At 38.0% G+C, this 23,526-nt stretch overlaps 1 protein-coding gene across 1 annotated transcript; it reads left to right on the top strand.

Annotated features, from left to right (window-relative positions):
• Window positions 1–20: 20 nt before the first annotated feature.
• Window positions 21–22,676, top strand: RAD9B (RAD9 checkpoint clamp component B; the record flags this gene model as incomplete). Its single annotated transcript, XM_019734038.2, has 11 exons — window positions 21–153; window positions 2,013–2,083; window positions 2,902–3,051; window positions 3,254–3,368; window positions 6,735–6,834; window positions 10,574–10,680; window positions 17,269–17,375; window positions 17,465–17,529; window positions 18,065–18,187; window positions 19,201–19,438; window positions 22,207–22,676. Coding segments are annotated over 11 exons (1,338 nt in total), but the record flags the coding sequence as incomplete, so codon positions are not given.
• Between the last annotated feature and the right edge of the window lie 850 nt (window positions 22,677–23,526).

Raw genomic sequence — 23,526 nt, 5'->3', positions numbered from 1 at the left:
AGAGGGAGGGGGAAGAGTGAAATCTCGAAGCTTCTAAAAGCGTGGGCAACATCCGGGCACTTGGGGCCGTCGAGCTGAGGCGCGCTTCGCAACCTGGCTTGTTAGGGCTTGTAGCCATGCTGAAGTGCGGGATGAACGGCAGTCAGGTTAAAGGTGGAGTGGCCTTTCTTCCTTTCCTATGGAGAAAGGGGAAAGCCAAAGGTTCATGGGCGTTATCTCCACCGTCGTCTTATTTCGTCCTCTTTGCCTTTATACATTAGGGCTGCGGACCCAAAGTCTGGCCACAGCCAGCCCCCACCCAACCAGGGTACTGTTAGCTTCTGAGGGGAGGGCGAAGGCCAATGTGCTTTGATTTATACGTAATATTTATTTTCATAAATGTCCATGAAATTAACTGGCCCTATCGGAACAGAGATTGGGAGTGTGGGCCTCAAAGTTGGATGATACTGCGTCGGGAAGAGCTGGGGTAGGGGGGAAATGCTTGGGCAGTTATTTTAGGGCCATGGGAAAAACATAAACCTGTTTTTTATTTTAGATCCTACCATTTCTAAATTTATGACCTGGGACAAACCATAGAATCACTTCGGGGTTCAGTTTCCTCATCTGTAAGATGGGAAACACAGCACCTTTGTTATAGTGTTGGTTGTAGGAACGAAATGGAAATACATGTAAAGAGCTCAGTATTAAATGGGAAGGTACAAGCATGATTATTTGTTGTAAGTGGTACGTAAACATGTAAATTACTCCGGAAAGTCTGTATTTAGAAAACCAGTGGTTCCCTACAAACTGTAACCTGAAAACGATCACTGAAAACCATCTTGTGTTGCGGCTGGCTTCCTGTGTTGAAAACATCTATGGAACAGTGTTAACGAACAAGAAAGAGAGCAGAAGTCCCCCTACTATCGCATGTTCTCAGAGTTCTAGGAAGTTCTCTTTTGCAGTGTATACCTCAATTCTTGATGAGCAATTATTTGTATGATTGTTTAATTTTGCTTTTCTTCCTGAATCCTAAGCACTATGAGGGCGGAAACTTGTCCAGTTCATCTCTATACCCCTATTGCCTTGGGTTGTATTTGGAGCCAACCTACTATATACATTTGTATATGTATATAGTAGGTGTTCAGTAAATATTTATTGGATGAATGAATGCAAGGTTTGCATTAGGCAGTTCCAAGAAAAATGGTGACTATGAAGTGTTAAAAAGGGACAAATGCCGCTATCATTTTTTTTTCTTTTTCTGGTCATCTTATCTTTTTCAGTTTGAGACACACGCACTGAACACACACTTCTGATTCTTAAGCATTATAATCTGATTTTATGTTCTGGAATTACTTTTTCTTTTTTCTACTTTTCCATGGATTGATATGGCCATCCATTTTTATTGCAGCATGATATTCCATATCTATTTGCCACATTTTTTTCACTAATTCCTAACTCATAAGAACATGAACAGTGCCACACCAGATCAGACCAATATTTCATCCAGCCCTGGCTGCTCTTTCTGAAAGGGCATCTAAGTGTGTTTGGTATATTTCATGCCACCCTCAAACATCAGAGATGCATCTTGAGTGCCTCTAATTTCTCTTTCATGACTTGTTTTAACTTTGCCACCTGTCAAGTTATTAAAACCCTTCAAACTATCCTCCCCATGCTCTTGTTTTACACTTTTTTGGGAGGGGGGACGTGGGGGGAAGTCAGGGGATACCAAGTTTTAACATACATTCATAAAGAAATCGACTTGCCACAGTAGCTCCATGCAACACTGCAAACAAACAAACAAACAAACATTGTTGCATTTTATCATTTTACATACTCATTCTGTGAATTTGAGCTCTTACTATGAACCTGGCATTTTGCCAAGGGTATTATACTGTATTTCTTGAAGCAATTTGTAGCATTAGTCTATAAAACACCATTTCTATGAATTTGAGTCCTGTGAATGCTAAAGTAGGCCTATGATTTGTTTTTATTGTTTGAAAGAATGTAAACATCACCTTTCTTTTTTTCCATAGTTTTTGGGAAAGCAGTGCAAGCTCTATCACGAATTAGTGACGAGCTGTGGCTAGACCCATCTGAAAAAGGTGTAAGTAAGGGAGTTAACTAATAGACCATCTATTAAGGCAGAAGAAGTTGAAAGATCCCAGTCCAGATTGAATATTAACTAGGAAATCCAGAAATTGTAATTATTCCTTTCACTGTCCATCTTTATTTACATATCTGAATATATTTAGAGCATAGTAAATTTAAAAATCATGCAGATAAACACGATTTAAACCAGAAATCACAAACTGGTGGTTAAGAGGCTAGATATGGCTTGCAGAAGTGTTTTGTGGGGACTGCACTGTGTTTTTTGAAAAAAATTGACACAATTTTCTAACACTTGAAAGTTGGGAAAGTCCACATAAAAATCTGAATTTCCTGCTTCTCTTGAAAACTCAGGAGATCTGACAGTTTGGATACTACAATCCCAAGTGAAAGTAGTTGGCTGACACTGACTAAAGGTTTCTCTCCTTAGACAAGGCAAGAGATCGCCATCTTGCTGCGATCTTTTTTACTCACTTTTTTATTGCCTTCTGCCACTTTGTGCATTAAAATTAAGGCCCCTGTAGTCATTTACAATTTTACAAATTCAACATCCAAGATTTTAGATTTAATACCTATATGTATTCAGTATAGATATGTACACATGTGTATACATATGCAAATTCAATGCACACTGTACAATGCAGTGCATAGAATACGTATTATAATTCATATGAATAATGTATCCATAAAATACAGTTAACATCCCATAGTCTTATTTGAACACATTTAATTGTGATGTTAAACAAAACAGAAAAGTTTTAATCATTTAAAGAAACCATTTTTTTCTCCTAAATAGCTATTATTTTATTTTTCCAGCTTGCTTTAAGATCTGTGAATTCTTGTCGGTCAGCATATGGATGTGTCCTCTTCTCTCCTTTGTTTTTCCAACATTATCAATGGTCAACCTCAGTGGAAATGAATGATAATAACAGAATACCAAATTTAAATTGCAAATTGGGAATAAAGGTATATATAAGTGGCCCTGCTTTTCTCTTATATTGTAGAAATATTCAGTATATAGGACATAACATCTGTTCTGTACTTAATACTTGGTTTAAGTGCAATGCAGGACAAATTATTCATTTATGAATATGCATACTCTTGTTAGTTTTTTAACATCAAACAACTATATTAAGTATATGCTGTTTTATATGTATTTGTATTACAGTCAATTCTGCCCATCTTTAGATGTCTGAATTCCCTTGAAAGAAATGTAGAAAAGTGCAGAATATTCACCAGATCTGATAAGTGCAAAGTAATTTTTCAATTCTTCTGCAGACATGGTAGGTATAATTAAAACTAGTTTAACGTGTTGAGTTTTTTGTCAATATTTTTTATGCTTAGAATATTCAAACTGCATGTCAAAAGTTTCCATTGCATTATTGCTTAGAATTTGTGTGGTTTTGTCGTAGAGCAGTTGTATGTACTTGAAAAATATTACCTTACTTGTCTCTGTAAAAGTATTGTGAGATGAGTGATATTAATTATTTTCTTTTTTTTTTAACTTGCCAGTTGCACAACTTTTGCCTGCATACAAACCAAATTTTTTAATGTCCATTTGAATTCACACAGTTGATTGTTCTAAAATTAACTGGCTGCTTGATGGTTTTCTGTAAGAGTGCCTTGGTAACAGCATTCCTTGGTAAGAACAGAAAAGAATAATGCCCACCTGTGTTGAAAGTTCTCTAGGAGGCAGACAGGATTATATCTGGGCCTGAAAGAAGCGTGGTAACTGGCCCAGGGTCACAGAACTAGTACGTCGCGGAGCCTGGATCTGAGTCCAACTGCACAATAGACAATAGTAGGAACCAAAACCCTCATTCTCTCTGCCACACCAAGCTGTAGAGCAGTTTCCTGCCTCCTGGCCTTGCATGGTTGATACTCAAATGTTGTACTCATAGGACTTCTACATGATTAAATATCTATAGCATGGTGCTTAACAGCACAGACTCGAGGCCACAAGTCCTGGGCTGAAATCCTGCTCTGCCCCTTCCTTGCTAAGACCTTGGGCAAATGATTTTACATTTCAGTGCCTCAGTTTCCCAATATGTAAGTTGGGGATAATGTTAGTACCGGCCTCCTAGGGTTTTTGTGAGTTATAGGAAGTTATAGTTCTAAAGTGTTTAAAAGAATGCCTGGCACATTTTCTAAGTGTTAGCTCTGGTTTTATTTATTATGATTCTGCTATTTTATTTGAAGTTAGCAGGTAGAATTGTATGCTTTAGAAAATCTTATACTTGTGATATTGGTCCAAATCTTTTTCTGCAGTGGAATGGTCTTCTGGGAGGTTATCTTAGTGTTATAATTTATCTTATATTTCTTAATTTTGACTTGTATTTATCTTAATATTTTTATTGCAGCTCACAATTATATTTCTTAATTTTTTTCCCTGCAAAATATTAATGATTTTAATACTATTTTTTCCCTTCTTTGAACTTTAGCTTGTGTAATAGCAGAATCATGTAAAGAGTATGATTAAACGCACAGCAAGCCTTGACATCACACAGATTTGGTGTGGATTCTTCCCTACTTCTTATTAGCTTTGTGACAGTACATAAGCTCTCTGACCTTCACTTTCTTTTCTGTAAAATGGGATAATCCTAACTACCCTCACGTTCCAGGGTTGTGAGGATGAAGTGAGATCAATGTCTGCTCTCTGGTATCTTTCAAATTTCATACCATGTGCATCTATTACCTGTCTCTGCAAAAGTAACTTGAAAATATTTTTTTAAAGAGGTAAGATATGCCAACTTTTGATCTTTGTGTCTCCCTATAACAGCAGATTACATCACTCCAGTGCGCAAAGCTCTCCAGAAGCTCCCCCATTTTACCCGGATTACAAGCCAAAGACCTTACAGTGGCCGACAGTGGCCATGATTCGGAAGCCCCACAGGGCCTCCTCCTCAGGGGTGGTGTCCCTGTCCCCCCCACCCCCACCCCCAGCAGCTGCTTATCCAGAGAGCACATGGCTTACTCTTTCACTCCCTGCAGGCCTTTGCTCCATGGGGTCGTTTCCTTGAGGTCTTCCTTGGCCTCCCTGTTTACTGTTGCTGCCTACCACCACGGGCACTCCCTGGTGCCCTTTCTGCTTCCCTCTTGTCCTGTGGAACTTACCACTATGGGACATGCCAGTTGTTTCACTTGTGTTCTTATTGTCTGTCTCCCCTTGCTAGACCATAAGCTCTGTGAGGATAGAGATTTTTGTCTGATTTCTTCTTTGCCAGTTCATACCTCCTACAATAGTCCCTGTGTGGTAGATTATGAAAAAAAAACACACCCCAAGCCAAACCAAAACAATACAAAACAAAAAACTCCATAAATTATTTGCAGCCCCTCCCTTCAAAAGCTGGAATCTATTTCCCCAGTTTAAATCTTGGCTGGCCCCGGACTTGCTTTGATAGCCATAGAATACACCAGACGTGATATTGTGTGAGTTCCAAGCCTAGGCCTCCAGAGGCCTGTTAGCTTCTACTGTTAAGCTAAGACCCTTCTCATCAGCATGAGAATAAGCACAGCATGTGTAGCCTGCTGCCTGAAAGATTAGAGACCATGTGATGAGAGGCCTCGGCCATCCCAGTTGTCCCAGCTGAGGCCCCAGACATGAAGGCATTCCCAGATGACCCAGCCACAGCTAAGCCAGCCTAAACCAGAACTACTCAGCTGAATTGTGAGACATCACAAATGTGTATTTTGAGCCACTGCATTTTGGAGTGGTTTGTTATCCAGCAAAAGCTAACTGATAGAGGCTTGTACATGGTAGGTGCTCAGCAAATATTTATGAAAGTAATAAATGTTGCTGTAAATACTTCAGTAAAAAAATAAGTTGAGAAATGTTTGTAGTGAGACCTTTTGATTCGCACTGCAACATTATCTGTGGAAAGTTATAGTTTACCTGGATTTATTACAAGAGCTCTAAATTCAAACTTAGATTCAAATTCTAGCTATACAGTGAATCCCCACTTAATGTCATTGATAGGCAAAAAGGTGTATGGCGAAACCAATTTCGCCACAGGCTAATTGATATAAACAAGATACAAGTTCCTATGGCATCTCATCAGTGTTATAATGAAATGACTTGGAATGAAGTGGTATTTTTCGAGGACCTACTAGTTAAAACAGCATAGCTTTGAAACGTCATTTAGCCTCACCGAGCTCTAGTTTCCTCTTCTGAGATTAAGCACCTACCCCAAACGGATAGTAAGGATCAGAGGTGATGGATGTAAAATGTATGTCGCAGCTCCTGGCACATAGGGCTGTAGCCATTCCTGCTACACACTCCTCTCCTCCTCTCAGAGGAAAAGAATTCACAGGCCAGATGTTCAGCGTTATATTCCAAAGGTTCCATCCAGAAATATCAGTCCTGGATGACAAATAATGAAAGAGAATCATAGATATCTGATCTGTAGTGGGCAATCACCACTTTATACACACCTTAGGAAATTACCTGTATTTTAAAACAATGTGGGAACTCGATTGCCTGGTTGGTTAGAGGGTCTAACATGTTGCATGGTGTCCACTAGGGGGCGATAAACACATTCGTTAAGGAATAGAGCATCTCTACCCTACGTGCACCTGCTAGATATTAAATATTACTTTAATTTTATTATTTTAACTTAAAATTATTAACAGATTGTTTTATTCTTTTTAAGGCATTAAAAGGACTCACAATGTGTGCTTTCAAGAAAGTCAGCCTTTGCAAGTTATTTTTGAAAAGAATACGTGTAGTAATACACTCATGATTCAACCAAGGTAATGAGTTCTCTGTTGTTTTTTTCTCTTTTCCTGAATATAGGATGGTCACTGAGTAAAGAATTAATGTCCTAGAGCTTTTAAATCAGTTTTTTTAAAAACTAACACTGGACATGGAGAAATCACTTTACAGCATCAAGAGGAAACCATGTGAAAGATAATAACTACCTACTGGTAGCAATAATAATTTAGTGACCAAGAAAGTTCTAAATATATTCCATCAGGGGATTTCTGCATAAAGTGATATCAAGAGAAAAATACATTATAACACTTTGCCTTTATATGGTGCCTTCTGTCTGAGTCTTAAAACACACAGCATGAGGACATTTTAATATTTTTGATGTCAACTGATTTTATCCCTAAGTGTTTCCATTTTTTCTCTAGCGAATGAGTAAGGCTATTTGTCAGTGAAAGTGTACTCAATTTTTCAGTTAAGCTGTAGCATTAAACATTAATTACTTTGCAACCAAAAGATATTTTATTCTTGTTTTTAAATTACAAAAGAAATACAGTGCTCCTTGAAATACATCTAAAATTTATAGAAGAGAGCCAAGATTAACAAATGACAGTCTTTCTCCCCTACCTGCTCCCTATATCCCACATGACAGAGATAACATATATTAATAATTTGCTGTATATCATTCTAGCTCTTCTTCTATTCATAGCTATATTTGTTAAATTTATAGCCAATCTCTGTAACTCTCCCCCTATAGTTATGGTTATCGGTTTCTTTTTCTCTCTTTCTCCCTCCCTCTCAAATTTATATCACATACTAGACAAATACACATAGTTTTTTCAAAGAAAATATCCCACTGTTAACTATTGTTTGACAATTTGCTTTTTTAGTTTGTATGTCAATTCACTTAAATCAATCTTATTCTTTTTAATGTTTGCATAATTTTTCATTGTATGACTGAATGGTAATTTACTTACCCATTACCGTATAATAGTCCCCCTTTATCCAGGGGGGATACGTTCCAGGACCCCAGTGGATGCCTGAAACCACAGATAGTACCAAACCCTACATACACTATGTTTTTTCCTATACGTACATACCTGTGATAAAGTTTAATTTATAAACTAGGCACAGTAAGAGATTAACAATGACTAATAATAAAATAGAACAATAATAACAATACGCTGTAATAAAAGTTAGGTGAATGTGATCACTTATTTCAGGGGCCCCCTTGCTTAAGTCTTTGTACAGGGTCAAAGCTTTCTGGTGCATTATATTGCCATCAGTCAGAACATGTTTTCTGTTCATGTCTTCCACCCACAAATTTAATGCCTTTTCCATCTTAATTAAGCACTTAACACACATTGTGACCATAACTTTTGCATTTTGAGGTACGACAGTAAGACTAGCACGAATTTCTTTTCCTTCTTTATAATTTCACAGATAGATTTGTTCTTACTTTATAGATCTTAGCAACCTCAGCATATGATTTTTTTCTTTCTATAGTAAGTCAAAGAGAGTTTTCACCTTCTCACTTAAAGGAAGCACTTTATGGCTTCTCTCTGCATATCTGAATTTCCAGCATCACTACTCTTGTGCTTTGGGGCCATTATTAAGTAAAATAAGGGTGACTTGAACACAGCACTACAATAACACGACGTGATCCAATAACCGAGATGGCTACTAAGTAACTAACAGGCGGGTAGCATACACTGTGTGGAGAGGCTGAACACAGGGAGGATTCTGTCCCGGGCAGGACAGTACAGTATGGCATGAAATTTCATCACACTACTCAGAATGGCATGCAACTTACAACTTATGAATGACTTCTGGAATTTTCCACTTAATATTTTCGGACCACAGTTGACTGGGGGTGACTGGAACCGAGGAAAGTGAAACCTTGGATAAGGGGGATGACTGTGTTGGTGAAAAAGTAGGCTGTTTTCAATGTTTTGCTACCAGAAACAATGCTGCTAGTAGTACATGGGATAGTGTGTTAGTTATCTGTTGCTGTGGAGCAAATTTCCCCAAAACATAGAGCCTAAAAAACCAGACATTTAGTACTTCATAGTAATAAGTGCAGCTTACTGGGTGCTTCTGGATCAAGATCTCGGAGGTTGAGAGATTGAAGTTAAGCTGTCAGCCAGGACTGCGGCCTCGTCTGAAGGCTGGACTTGGGGGAGTCACTTCGATGCTCACTGACATGGCTCTTGAGAGGCCTCAGAACACCCACTTCCAAGTTCACTCATGTGGTTGCTGGTAGACCTCAGTTCCTCTCTGTAGACTGTCTGAATATCCTCACAACATGGCAGCTGGTAATCAGAGAGAGATAGACAGACAGACAGACAGACACAGGGAAACCCCCAAGATGGAAACCATAGTCTTTTTATAACCTAATCTCAGAATTGCCATCTCATCACTTCTGCCATTTTCTCTTTGTTAGAAGTGAATCGATCTATAAGTCCAGCCACACACTCAAGGGGAGGGGATTATATAAGGGCATGAATACAAGGAAATGGAGATCATTGGAGGCCATCTTCTAGGCTGCCTAACACAAATAGAGTCATAGAAATGAAACTGATGACTCAAAGGCTTACACAAATTTTAAATTTGCATATGTACTGACTATCAAATTGCTCTCTGAAAAGTTTGTACCAATTTACATTCCCACCAAAAGTGTAGGAGAATTCTTCCAAGTAAAGGATATGATCAATCTTTAAAAATTTTGCCAATATTATAGGTAGAAAATGATATTAGATGTTCTTTATTGTTGTGTTTATTTTATTACTAGGGCGTTTGAGCATCTTTTCATATATTTATTAACAATTTGTATTTTTCTTTTTTACTGAATTGCACATTCCCATTGTCATTTTTTGTATCAGGTTATTTGGTATCTTGTACAACACCTCTCTCTTAACACTGGAAAAGTTCCCAGATGGATTTGGCATCAAGAAACACTGCTGAGCTAATGTCTAGCATCAAGATAACACCAACATTACATAAATTCTAAGAATCTCATTTTTATCTAACAATACCTCAATTTCTAAAGTAGCTCAGAACTTATACTTCAATAATAAAAAGACAAATAACCTACCTAAAAAACAGGCCAAGGATTTCAATAGACATTTTGCCGAAGAAGATGTACAAATGCCCAGCAAGCACCTGAAAAGATGTTCAACATCATTAGTCACTAGGGAAACACACATCAAACAACTTGAAATCTGTGAGTTGTGTCGCATGTGAATCATGCTTCAATAAAGCTGTTTTCAAAAGGGGCACAGGATGAAAGGGCATTTGGGATGTCAAGACAACCTTGAAAATAAGAGGTAATAATCCAGGACAAGTAACAAAGCGAGAGAGAATAGAGGCAGCAGGCTGCTTGTAAGCATTGTTTATCCCGTTCCCATTAGAACAGGTCTGTTTCCTACTATCTTCCTTAGGAGTAGGATCCCAGGCCATTTCCTAAAAATAATATATTTATTATATAAAAACAGAATTAAAGATATTTTATTCTAGTATTTGGTGTATCTTGCAGCTTTCACATGTTTTACCAAGAACATATTGTACTATTCTCTTGGCCTTTAAGTGAAGTTACAATTTTAAAATGTACTAAAACTATCACAGCTCATATAGAAAAAAGATGATAAGGTCTTTCAGGTAAATTTTTTGAAATCCAGGCCAACTAACTTACTTATTTCCAGATGAAAGATTTGAGTCCCATTAGAAAGCTGTTTATTTCTGTTTGTTTTTCAAATAATGTAATATTTTCATTGCATTTTATAGAGTGCTTGCTGAGGCCATTGTTCTTTTTACATCGAATCAAGAGGAAGTTACTCTTGCTGTTACTCCCCTGAATGTTTGCATTAAAAGTTCTAATGAGGAATCAATGGGTAAGGATTTGATCTGTCATGGTGCTTTGATGGAATATTACTTCCTGGCTTTCCTGATTACTAACTGAACAGTAAATATTAGTGGCATAATATTTATTTTTGTCGAAAGAGCAGGAAGACGTAGAAAGATCATTAATTTTTTTTTATTTTTTTTTTTAAGATTTTTATTGGGGAAGGGGAACAGGACTTTACTGGGGAACAGTATGCACTTCCAGGACTTTGTTCCAAGTCAAGTTGCTGTCCCTTCAATCTTAGTTGTGGAGGGTGCCGTTCAGCTTTAAGTTGTTGTCCTTTAAGCCTTAATTGTGGAGGGTGCAGCTCAGCTCCAGGTCCAGTTGCTGTAGCTAGTTGCAGGGGGCGCACCCACCATCCCTTCGGGAGTCAAACTGGCAACCTTGTGGTTGAGAGGACACTCTCCAACCAACTGAGCCATCCGGGGGCTCAGCTGCAGCTCAGCTCAAGGTGCCGTGTTCAATCTTAGTTGCAGGGGGCACTGCCCACCATCCCTTGCGGGACTTGCGGAATCGAACTGGCAACCTTGTGGTTGAGAGCCCACTGGCCCATGTGGGAATCGAACCCGCAGCCTTCGGAGTTAAGAGCACGGAGCTCCAACAGCCTGAGCCACCAGGCCGGCCCCTAAATTTTTTAAGAGATCCAGGAATTTAACACAATCAGTAATGAAAATACTTGGCTTTGAAATTCTGGTTATTTTAAAATTAGGAAAATGGTTACTGAGAAAAACTTTTTTTCAGTTAAAATTTTAAGGTTTATTTCTCATCCTTCGTCATACTTTGTGTTTAGCATAAAGAAAAATTAAAGGCCAGCAATCCAATTGAGATGATCTTGACTGCATAAGAAGAAAAAGTAAATTTGAACTAGAAATGTAAGATAGTCCAGATGGCAAATACATAGGACAGAAAATGTGAATACTTCTTAAGTCAGCTCTTCCAAGAGTTATCTAGATGGAATGGAGAAACTAAGGCTCTATTAAATCAGTTTTGGTATCCAGAAAATTTACTTGGGTCTTTTTGGCACAAGTTGTTTGAGACTCTTTGACCTTGGATAATTTTTTTGGTGATAGCAGTAAAGAAAGAATACAAAGGGAGGAACTGTTTTATTTTAAAGTAAAAAACCAGTAGAACCAGGGCTTAAGTTGGGTCAGATGACTTTTGCAGTGTTTAGTTTGTGCCAGGTTCTGTTCCAAATGGTTTACATTTCTGAATTCATTTGATCTTCATAGCATCTCTATGATGTAGGTACGTACTGTAATGATCCCTATTTTTCATATAAAGAATATGAAGCACAGAGAAACTAAGTGACTTGCCTGGTGTCACACAGTAAGTGGTGGATTATGGTCTGAGTTCAGACAGTCAGGCTCCAGGGCTCAGGCTCATTACCACTGTGCTATTATTAATTCTTCTCCAAGTCTCATCCATTTTTATTTTTGGCACTCAGGAATGCATGCTCTGAAAAATATGTGCTTGGCTAGTGAAAGGGTCTGTTTTATGTTCCATAAGCCATCTCTGAATAAAGATGGCCATTTAATAACCAGCAGATACCGTCCCTTATGAGCAGCTTTCTAATGAGTAGCTATGGTTGACTGGGGACCCCATTGTTTAATTTTGTTATTGAACTTACGCTACGCTAGTACCCCAGGGGTGACATGAGTCTTCTTGTTTGAGATGAAGGTTTGGTCCTTTAAAAAAATATATACCGTTTATCCTTTGTTTTTATACTTACATAATTCATGTTCATTGAAGAAAATAAAAACCACAAAACAGCACTAATAAAAAAGTCACCTGAAACCCCACTATCCAGAGACAAGCACGTTTAATACATCCTTCTATACTTCAGATCTAACAACAGGAGATTGGTTGAGTGAAAGTAATGAAATACTATGAAGCTATTAAAAGTTATCTTTTGTGTGTGTGTGTATACATTCCTTTTTCTGAGAGTGTATATCAAAGATATTTATTGAAGCTAATTTTGTAGTGGAAAACACAAAACACCAACACACACCAATAATTACAAAAATGTACTTTTTGATGAAAAATAGGATATGTTATTCAATAGATTATGAAATGGTATGCACAGTATGATCATATTTTCATTTTAAAAAAATGTACCTAAAAGTTGAATAAAATATTAGGAAACAAAACCCAACACTTCATTAAGGAAATTATGCACCATGATCATGTGGGATTTATTCCAGAAATGCAATGTTGGTTCAATATTAGAAAATCCAGTAACATAAAACACTGTATCAATAGATTTAAGGAAAAAATTTGTATGATTATTTGCACAGGTGCTGAGAGAGCCTTAGAAAAAGTGTAACATTCATTCTCGATATAAAACACTGAAAAATATATGAATTGATGGACACTTTTTTTAAATTAAAGTTTATTGGGGTGACAATTGTTAGTAAAAAAAATTGAAGGACATTTTCTTAAAATGAAAATACATACATTTTTTACATATACCAAAGCCAGCATCTTACTTAATAGGAAAACACTGATTTCCACTAAGATTAGAAACAAGCCAAGGATACCTACTATCTCCTCCACTATTTAACACTGTACCAGAGTTATTAGTTAATGGAGTTAGATAAGAGAAGTCAATTAGAGGCACTAAAATAAAAGTACAACCATCTCTATTTGCAAATGACATGATAGTATAGTCTACCTGGAAACTCTAGAGAATCGATGATAAAAACTAACTCAAGGGCGGGCCCAGTGGCTCAGGCGGTTAGAGCTCCATTCTCCTTACTCCAAAGGCTGCCGGTTCGATTCCCACGTGGGCCAGTAGGCTCTCAACCACAAGGTTGCCGGTTCAACTCCTCGAGTCCCGCAAGGGATGGTGGGCTCTGCCCCCTGCAACTAAGATTGAACACGGCACCTTGAGCTCAGCTGCCTCACGGATGGCTCAGTTGGTTGGAGCACATCCTGTCAACCACAAGGTTGCCAGTTCGACTCCCACAAGGGATGGTGGGCTGCGCCCCCTGCAACTAGCAACGGCAACTGGACCTGGAGCTGAGCTGTGCCCTCCACAACTAAGACTGAAAGGACAACAACTTGAAGCTGAATGGCACCCTCCACAACTAAGATTGAAAGGACAACAACTTGACTTGGAAAAAAGTCCTGGAAGTGCACACTGTTCCCCAATAAAGTCCTGTTCCCCTACCCCAATAAAATCTTTAAAAAGCACAAAAAACAACTAACTCAAACAATAAAATAATTCAGTTAGGTAGCAGGATATGAAAGATACAGAAAACAGCTTTCATATATACAGAGAATATCCAGTTAAAGAACATAATGGAAGGGAGAAAACCCATTTACAATAGCAGCAAAGAAGTTTAAATACCTAGGAATAAATAATAAATTTAATGTAAATCTGTCCATAACTGTAAGGAAATATTGAAGACTCATCGATAGTTAGAGCAAACAGACACTGATGTGAGAACGAGGCGGGCTTTAAAATAAAAATTTGCTTAGCTGAAGGGTTTGAAAATAAAGCTGGATTTCCAAAATAGCCCCCACCTTGGATATAATTATCATTCAAGATCCTTGTGTTGCAAGGTTTTGTTAAAGATAATGAATGATATTTAAGCTATTAAAGACATGAATGAAAAAGCAAACAAAATGATTCAAAATTATGTTTATATCATTCCCATTAGAAATTTTATTCTTAGATCAATTTAGATAAGAACTCTGGTGTTTAACAGTTTGATTTATGTGAAGTGAACTTATAGCAGGTCCTAAATGGGGAGTTCAACAAGAATGTATAATTTATTGTAATTATCACGTTGAATTTAGTTTTTGAACAAAGGTATTTGAAAGTAGTAGTAAACAGATACTGTGTGTGGGAGGATAAGGTGGGGTAGGGGGAAACCGGATGGGGTTTGGGAGACCTAATATCGTCCCCTCCATATTCATCATTCTTTTTTAAAAACAGCTTTATTGAGATATAACTCACCATACAATTTATCAATTAAAAGTGTGCAGTTTAGTGATATTTCAGTATATTCAGAGTTGTGTGATCATTATCACAATTCTAGCACATTTAATCACATCCATTAGTAGTCATTGCCCATTTTCCTCTAACCACCCCCATCCCCACCACAGCCCAAGGCAACCACTAATCTACTTTGTCTCTATGGATGGCCTATTCTGGGACGTTTCATATATATGGAATTATTTAACATGGCTTTTTGTGTCTGGCTTCCTCCACCTAGCATCCCCTTTCCGAGGTTGTTCCATGTAGGGGTGTGTATCAGTACTACGTTTCTTTTTACTGCTAAGTAATAACCCATTGTATGGATATGCCACATTTTACTTATTCATCTTTTGATGGGCATTTGGTTTCACTTTATGGCTTTTATGAATAATGCTGCTACATTAATGTACAGTTTTTGTGTGGACGTGTTTTCATCTTGGGTAGGTACCTGGGAGTGGAATTGCTGAGTTGTACAGTAACTCTATGTTTAGTGTTTTTGAAAAACTGCCAGATTGTTTTCTAAAGCGGCTGCACCTTTTACATTCCCACCAGCAGTGTAGAAGGATTCTGATTTCTCCACACCCTCACCAATACTGTTACTGTCTCTCTTTTGGATTATAGCCATCCTAGTGGGTGTGAAATGTTGTATTATCGTAGTTTTGATTTTTCATTTCCCATATCACTAATATGTTGTGCATCTTTTTGTGTGCTTATTGGTTATTTGTATATCTTCTTTGGAGAAATGTCTGTTCAAATCCCTTGCTTATTTTTCAGTTGGGCTATTTATCTTTTTATTGTTCTGAATATTAGCCCCTTATCATGTATATAATTTCAAATATTTTCTCCCATTCTTAGGTTGTCTTTTTTACTTTGTTGATGGCGTCCTTTGAAGCACAAAATTTTTGATTTTGATGAAGTCCAATTTATCTTTTTTCTTTTGTCACTTGTGCTTTTGGTGCGTCATTCATTTTTAAATCATAAAAGAATGTGTAATAAGGGAATAAAGTATAATGTCTGTATATTTGATTATCTTGGAATGTACATGTAAAGTTCCAAACGTAAGTGTTCATTATGACAGTAGTTGTTGAGAAAAGTTCAAATCCAATAATCTCTTCTTGAATAGAAGACATATAAGATATGATTTACCTCTGTTTAAGGAAACATGAAATACAAAAATCTAAACTGAAAAAAATTGTGGCGTATGTATCACTTAGGATTATCTTCCGCTGTGAGTGACAGAAAGCACAAAATAGTGGTTGGCATGGTTACTCCCTGATCATCAAGGTACCCAGTTTTTTCTATTGCTCTGATCTCTTTAATAAAAGTGGCTTCCACCTCATTCATAGCAGCATCAGTCATAACAGCCACAGGAAACTACCCCAAAGTCATCAGCTCGTAATTGGATACACAAAATTATGGCCTATCCCTACAACGGAATATTATTCAGCAATAAAAGGGAATGAAGTACTGACAGATGCTACAACATGGATGAGCCTGGAAAACATATTAAGTAAAAGAAGCCAGACATAAAAGGCTACATAGTTTATGATTCCATTTATATGAAATATCCAAAATAGGTACATCCAGAGACAGAAAGTAGATTAGTGGTTTCTAAGGGCTGGGAGGAGGGGAAATGGGGACTGGTTGGTAATGGGTGTAGGGTTTCTTTTTGAGATGGTCATAATGTTCTGGAATTAGATAGTGGTGATGGTTGCACATTATAAACATACTAAAAACCACTGAATTGTACACTTTAAAATGGTGAACGTTATGGTATGTGAATTATATCTCAATTAAAAGATTATAAAATTCACTTTTAAGCCACATTTTCTAATTTAGTATGATACATGTATGTTATCTGTTAATCCCTTTTCTGTTAATATTTTTTGAAATAACATGGGATATAATGAAATAAAATATAATTTTTATATGTAAACTATATTCAGAAATAGTTCCCTTTAGAATACACTAGTTTTTATGGTAGTCTGGTTATTTAAATGCTTATAACAAGCCCTTCCAAAATATAGGGGCTTAAAAGAATTTCTTCTTCTCTCATGGTTCTGTGGGTTGATGGGGTTCAGTTGGGCAGTTACCACTTGGGGTCTCATCATGCCGTGGCAGTTCGTGGCTGGGTCTGGAATCATCTGAAGACACCCAAGATGGCACACTGCTAGGGCCGGTAATTGCTGCTGAGAGCTCAGCTGGAGTATTAACCAGAATGCTGGCACACACATGGGGCCACTTCATTAACTGGGACTTCATATGGCACGAAGTCAGCATGGTGGCCAAGTGCCAAGTGCAGGTGTTGCAGGTGGCTGGAGGAGCGAGGCAGTGGGGACTTGCCAGGCTCCTAAGGCCTGGGCCCAGAAACCAGCCCCAGGTCACTTCACCATATCATCCTGTCAGAGCAGTCTGAGAGCCCGCGCACCCAGATTCTAGGAGAGGGGACACAGACATGGACCCCACCTCTCAATCCAGGAATGTCAAAGAATTTGTGACTAATTTTCACCTCCCACTTAGGTTATACTTTTGTTTAAATTTAACAAATACCTCTGGAACTAATTTTATTCTTTATTTTCCTACAATATCGAACAGATTTGACCAATTCTGTATACAGTGAGATGTTTGTGGGCCCAGACGAGTTCGACTTCTTTCAAATAGGAGTTGACACTGAAATAACATTTTGCTTCAAAGAATTAAAGGTAAACTAAACTTTTTTTTAAATCAAATTAAACATTTCACTAGTAGTTTTTAGTAAAGATCTCATGTTTTTTTCTACTTTTCCTTTCAGGGAATGCTGACATTTTCAGAAGCTATACGTGCTCCTATATCAATTCATTTTGATATTCCTGGGAAGTAGGTCCTTAGAAACTTTTCTGAGTTTATTTCTTTTTCTTTTGTTATGTATTATTAAAACCCTTTGGATCACTCTGAAATTAATTCACACCTCAGAATTCCGTAACTTTGTTAGCAATACTTTTCAAACTAAAATTTTGAAAGATGCCATAACATGGCGTTTTTAAATTGGTAACTTGATTGGGAAAGATACACGCTTCTACAGAGTGAAAACATTTGACATGGTGCTGAATAAATTGCCTAATTAGAAAATTATGCATGGCTTAAACAAGTTAAATCTATGAAACTATGACACTTTATATATTTCGGAACTAAAATTTGGGTTAGGATTGGGTTAAGATAGATGTATTTTATGAAATTGGATCTGATGATTTCTAAGGGCCCTTTCAGCTCTCAGGACTGTTAATTTGTGAAAAGACAAAAAGGACTTCTACTTTTACTGCTTTTTACTCCCGAACTAGGCATCAATTTCTAAGTCTCCCCGACGCCCACCAGAAAGTGAGTGTGATGTTTGCTCTGATCTTGCCTTTTTTAGGCCTATAGCATTAAGTATTGATGACATGTTGTTGGAAGCTAACTTTATTTTGGCTACATTAGCTGATGAGCCAAGTAGAGGATCTTCTCCACAATCACTGTGCCTGTCGCAAAAACGAAAAAGGTAAGGCCATGTTCTCACGCCTTTATTGGTTGGGAGAAAGCCATTGCAATCTTACTGTGAAATAATGCAGTGGCATTCACTGAGGAAACAACCGAGGAGTAAAACATTAGAAGATCAGAAGTTTTGACTGAATCAGGAAGACCTAACTGTAACAGAAACATCACCAATCTGGCACTATAGTTGCTTTTTCTCTTCCGATCAGAATTTAACAGGACCGTCTGCTTTATCTTTGTTATTAGCAACACTCATTGCCATTTGTAATGGTTGCTTTTTTAGGAGAGATATAGTGGTAAGGTTCACAGGAAAGTCTGTATTCACTTCCTAGAACTCTTTCAGAGATAGGGTCAGCCACTGTTTTCCTTTCTGTTTAGTTTTGTTCTCTTAATAACTTTCTTTTGGTGGTGGTGGGGGTGCTTCAACTGTAAAAGTAGCGAAGTTACTATGGGAAATTTGGAAAACACAGAAAAGGACAAAGAAGGAAAGCAGCATCACCCATAATTGTCCCTAGAGACAGCCACTGTTAGCATCTGGCTCACTGTGTTTTCTTTCAGACTTTTTATTTTGCATATACTTGTATTTTAAAACAAGATCAGAGTCATATAGCATCTGTAGTGTTGTATCCTGTTTTTTGCCCACAAAGTATTATATTGTGAACATGTTCCAATATCACTGATTATGGCTGAGAAACGTGATTTTTTAATGACTGCATAAAATTTTATCATACAGATGTATAGTAATTTATTTGATTTTTTTCTAACTTGGCCCTGTTACCATATGATAAGATTGTCTCATGCACACTGGGTTGCTTTACTGAAAAATTCAAATCTGTTGAGAGAAATTTCTAAATAATCATATATGTAAGTCTTAACTTTCAAAACAATCAGTTTCATGTTATTTCAGTATATTCCCTAAACTAGTGTTATCATTGTCATCCCATATTGCCCCATTAGTTATATAAAAATATATATTTCAAAGTAACCAGTTCATTCATTTAATCCCTATTAATACCTCAGGTCAGATGTGGTGTGTTCAAATTCAAAGGCTGGTGAAAAACACAGCAAGGTCACGGAGTATGTCTCAGGAAAAGCAGCACACGAAAGGCTTGATCCTAATGAGACTCTCACAGACATCTCGACACTGGAACACTGTGGCAGCCCTACAGTGAAAAGAGTGAACAGAGACATTACTGCAGTACCAGAAAGCAGTGTCAGCGACACAGAGGAAGTGCCAGGGTCTCCCTATCTCAGGAAGGTAAAAGAAAGACGTTGAGACACGACCATATCTTAGTCAAGAATTCTCATCATCCATCTCCCTTTGTCATCTCCCTGCGCCAGCCTGTCCCCAATACCCAATATCCTGAAAATTAATTTTCTTACTTTCTGATAGGGGAGCGGTGAAGCCAGTCTGAGATGGAAAAAAGACTGATTTATAGAATATCAATACAAGTATAAGAAGTACAAATTGGCAGTTAAAAAACAGTCACGGGATGTAAAGCACAGCAAAGGAATATAGTCAGTAATGTAATAACTGTGCATGGTGCCAGGTGGGGACTAGACTTATGGGGGGTCCCATCGTAAGCTATATAAGTGTGTAACCACTATGCTGTACACCTAGAACTAATATAATATTGAATGTCAACTGTAATTGAAAAATAATAAAAAATATTTTTAAATGGTTCAATTGTTCATTGAGTAATTCCTAAAAAATATATTCAGGTGGAGATTTGGATCACTTGTTTTAAAGTATGATTGCTTATAATAGCATACGTACGTTTGAATACAAATAATATGCCAAAGTCATAGTGATTTCTAAAATAACTGTCCTTCTAATTTCACTTTTCAAATCTAGTTGGAATATCTTTTATTGCTAGTAGTACCATGTAAATTTTATCCCAACAAACAGATTCCTTCATAGTGGAGTCCCGGTTAACATTACCGATATTATACTAGTCGGGTAAGGTTCACAGAAGGCTATGAGGTTAAACCTTATGAAATCTACTGACAATAAAAATAATTTATTAGAAATGTAAGTATCTCAAATGACAGTCCCAATTTTTACATTTACATTGTTTTATTCAAGCCTGTTTTGCTATCAATATTATTTAGATAGATGAGTTTGTTAGTTAGAATTAGAAATTTGAAAGGACAACTAATATTTGTAAAAGTCACTATCCTATGCCGTATAAAAGACCTTTTAGGACAGTGAACTTGGACAGTGGTGGGAGTTGGGTGGATGTGTCATATATAAAGGCTCTATGATGGAGGGAGCACGGTGGTTTTAAGGAACCGAGGCGGGCAGGTGTGCTTAGAACAGATAGCCAGACAGAAACAATGGCACAGGGAGAAGCTAGAGCAATTGACAAGTGCCAGATCATGCCAGAAGAGTCCTGCAAGCCATGTAATGGCCATATAAAGTATTTGAAGGGTTTTAACAGGAGGGCTGACAGAGTTGAATTCTTAAAAGATAACTTCAGGGTTGGACAGTTAGCTCAGTTGCTTAGAGCGTGGTGCTCTTAACAAGGTTGCCAGTTCGATCCCCACATGGGCCACTGTGAGCTGCACCCTCCACAACTAGATTGGGGTGACTACTTGACTTGGAGCTGATGGGTCCTGGAAAAAACACACTTAAAATAAATAAAAGTTAAGGAAAAAAAGATAACGTCAGCTGCAACTACTATATGAATGGGGTGCAGTGAGGCAAGAATGGAAGCGCAGTTGTAGCATCTGAGAAATGGTGATTCCTTGGAGATGGAGAGCAGTAGCCAGAGTAGACAGCTAACTGAAGAGGTAAAAGGAGCGGGACTTGGGGATGGATTGATTATGAGGGTTAAGGGCAAAGGAGGTATCAGGGTGACATAGCTTTGGAGAAACAGGTTCAATGCTCACATAAGATCATGAACTTACTTTTGGGTATGTTAAGTTGCAGAAATCAAATTGGTACTAGAATACATGGATTGAAGTTCAAATTCTAACTTTGAGACTCCTTGGCATAGAGATGGCAATTTCAACCAAGGTGTAAATGAATTCTAGGGAGAGGTTACAGAGGACTGCTATTTAAAGCACTGGTTCTTAAATAGAGGCAGTTATGCCCCCCAGAGGACATTGGACAATGTCTGAAGACAATTTCGGATGTCACAATTTGGGAAGGGCGGCTGGCATTTAGTGGGTAGAGGCCAGGGATGTTGCTCATTCTCCAATGAACAGGACAGACACCACAACAAAGATACCCAAGGCCCCAAATGTCAGTCGCACTAGGGTTAAGAAACCCTGATTGGAAGGCTGGGTAGAAGAGGGCAAGCCAGCTGAAGAGTCTAAGAGCGACCAGGAGTGTAGCACGAGGAAGGTACGAGCAGAAAGTGTGAGAGGATCAAGTGGGATGAAGACTGAAAATGGTCATTGGCTGAAGGATGTGGCAATTTTTGGTGACCGTAATAAAAACAGTATCCGTGAAGTAGCGGGGTCAGGAGCTTTTTTAGATGGGACTGAGAATAGGAGAATGAGAAAATGGAGACAGCAAGCGTAGACAACCTCTACAGCAGAAGCGATAGTTGGAGGGAGGAATGGATGGGGCTTTTTATATATTTTAAAGATGAGGGACATTATTTTAAATTGCTGATATTCCTGTCCAGTGAAGGAGAGGCGTGGGAGGGGCTGTGAGGCAGAGACAGGGAGGGAGGGCCACTTGTCGCAGCAGGTGGGAAAGGGAACATGGATGAGTCAAGCAGAATTGCCTGCAGAATCTCCTGTGCCTCCATCTCCCACAAGCCTGGTGTGGGTTTTAATGGCAGAGCCAGGGCGTCAGAAGCAGATGACTGACCCCAAGCTGTGTGCCTCTGAAGTCAGGAAAGGGTTTTGTTTTAGGAAGTACTGGGTCAGTCATGAAGGTTCAGGTGTCCCCTGAGCCATCACCGTCAAGGTTAGAGAGACCACATTGGCCAAGTGTCTGAAAAGGGGCTGTTAGCTGGAGCATTTAATGAGAACTTTTACTCTGAATAAACAGTAGTTATTTTTTCCCTCCAGTTTACTTGCATGTTCTTTGGAGCACTTTCTTCTGATCCGGGAGAACACTTGGACAACCCTTCTGACAGTCTGGCAACAGCAAGTGACAGTGAAGAGGACATGAATAATGGCAGTTATTCCACATTCTAACACTTAATGATGGCTGAGTTGCACACACACCCCCGCCCCGCCCTTGCCCATCTGCTGACTCATTCACACCTCAAATCCGTTTTCACACTTAGTCTGTATTGTGTTGGACTTCCTTGAAACGGAGGACGGGCTTCTGCTTTTCTAATCATCTTGTACAACAACCGTATGTAGGAAAACCTGCTTGTCATGGGTATATAATTTGCTTTACATCCGTTACGCTATTTGGGAGGCAGAAGAGTTTTCCGTGTAGGAAAAAGGCTCATTCGAATTCTTCAGTTCAATGTCCGTTCACACTGGAGCTTTTAGCATTTTCTCTGCCATTTGTGTAAAGGTATGTAAACTTCAGCAGCCATTTGGAGTGAACAATATTGCTTGTAGAGTCTTGTGACCAGTAGTCAGGTATCTTTTGTATTTGATTACAAACATTCGAGTTTTGGTGCCTTCAGATATAGTAAAAAGTTATGCAATCTTTTCTCATGTTATGCCATGATTTTTTTTTTTGTCCTTTTTTTTTTTTTTTTTTTTTTTTGTATTTTAAGATTTTAAGTAAAATTAACCCCTGGGAAAAAAGGTCAATAAAAATATATAGCTACCTCCCTCACACTTTGCAGTCTTTTTGTATATATTGTAAAATTTCGATACCCTTAAAATTATTCTGATTTTTCAGATGTGATTTTCTACAGTGGTGAAAAAAATAATTTAATGGAAGTGATGCCAAAAAGTCATTTCTGTATTATCTGACATAGAGCAGTGATCTCCACTGCCAGGAGCCTGGGTTTTGAGTGGACTGAGATGGAAGATGTGTTTTTTTCCCCTTTAAGAATTAGCTTGCTACCTGCACAGACTAAAAACTCTGGCACAAAACCACTGTTATGTAATGTTTTTATGATGCCTGCCTCTCCCTCTTCCAAACCTGTTTATAGTCAATTATAAAACCTGACAAACTAGACTTTTATAACATCTTATTGTTAAGTCTTTGTGAAACAATCAATTCCCAAGGAAAAGTTAATTGGGAGCAGTTGTCCTTTAGATTTTATGAGGAATTCATGAACAAAGGTGGTGGAAGGGATCAGTAAACTTTAGAACTGTGAACAGACTTCTGAAAGCACAATGACTTTGGCTTTTGTAGCGAGCTCTGTTATGAGTCAGAGCTGCCCACAATAATCTAACAAAAACTCAAGTTCATCCCAA

Source organism: Rhinolophus sinicus, linkage group LG16 (genome assembly GCF_036562045.2).
Source record: "Rhinolophus sinicus isolate RSC01 linkage group LG16, ASM3656204v1, whole genome shotgun sequence".
Taxonomy (NCBI): Eukaryota; Metazoa; Chordata; class Mammalia; order Chiroptera; family Rhinolophidae; genus Rhinolophus; species Rhinolophus sinicus.
The sequence above is the reverse complement of the archived record's forward strand: the minus strand, read 5'-3'. Positions and strand labels throughout refer to the sequence as shown.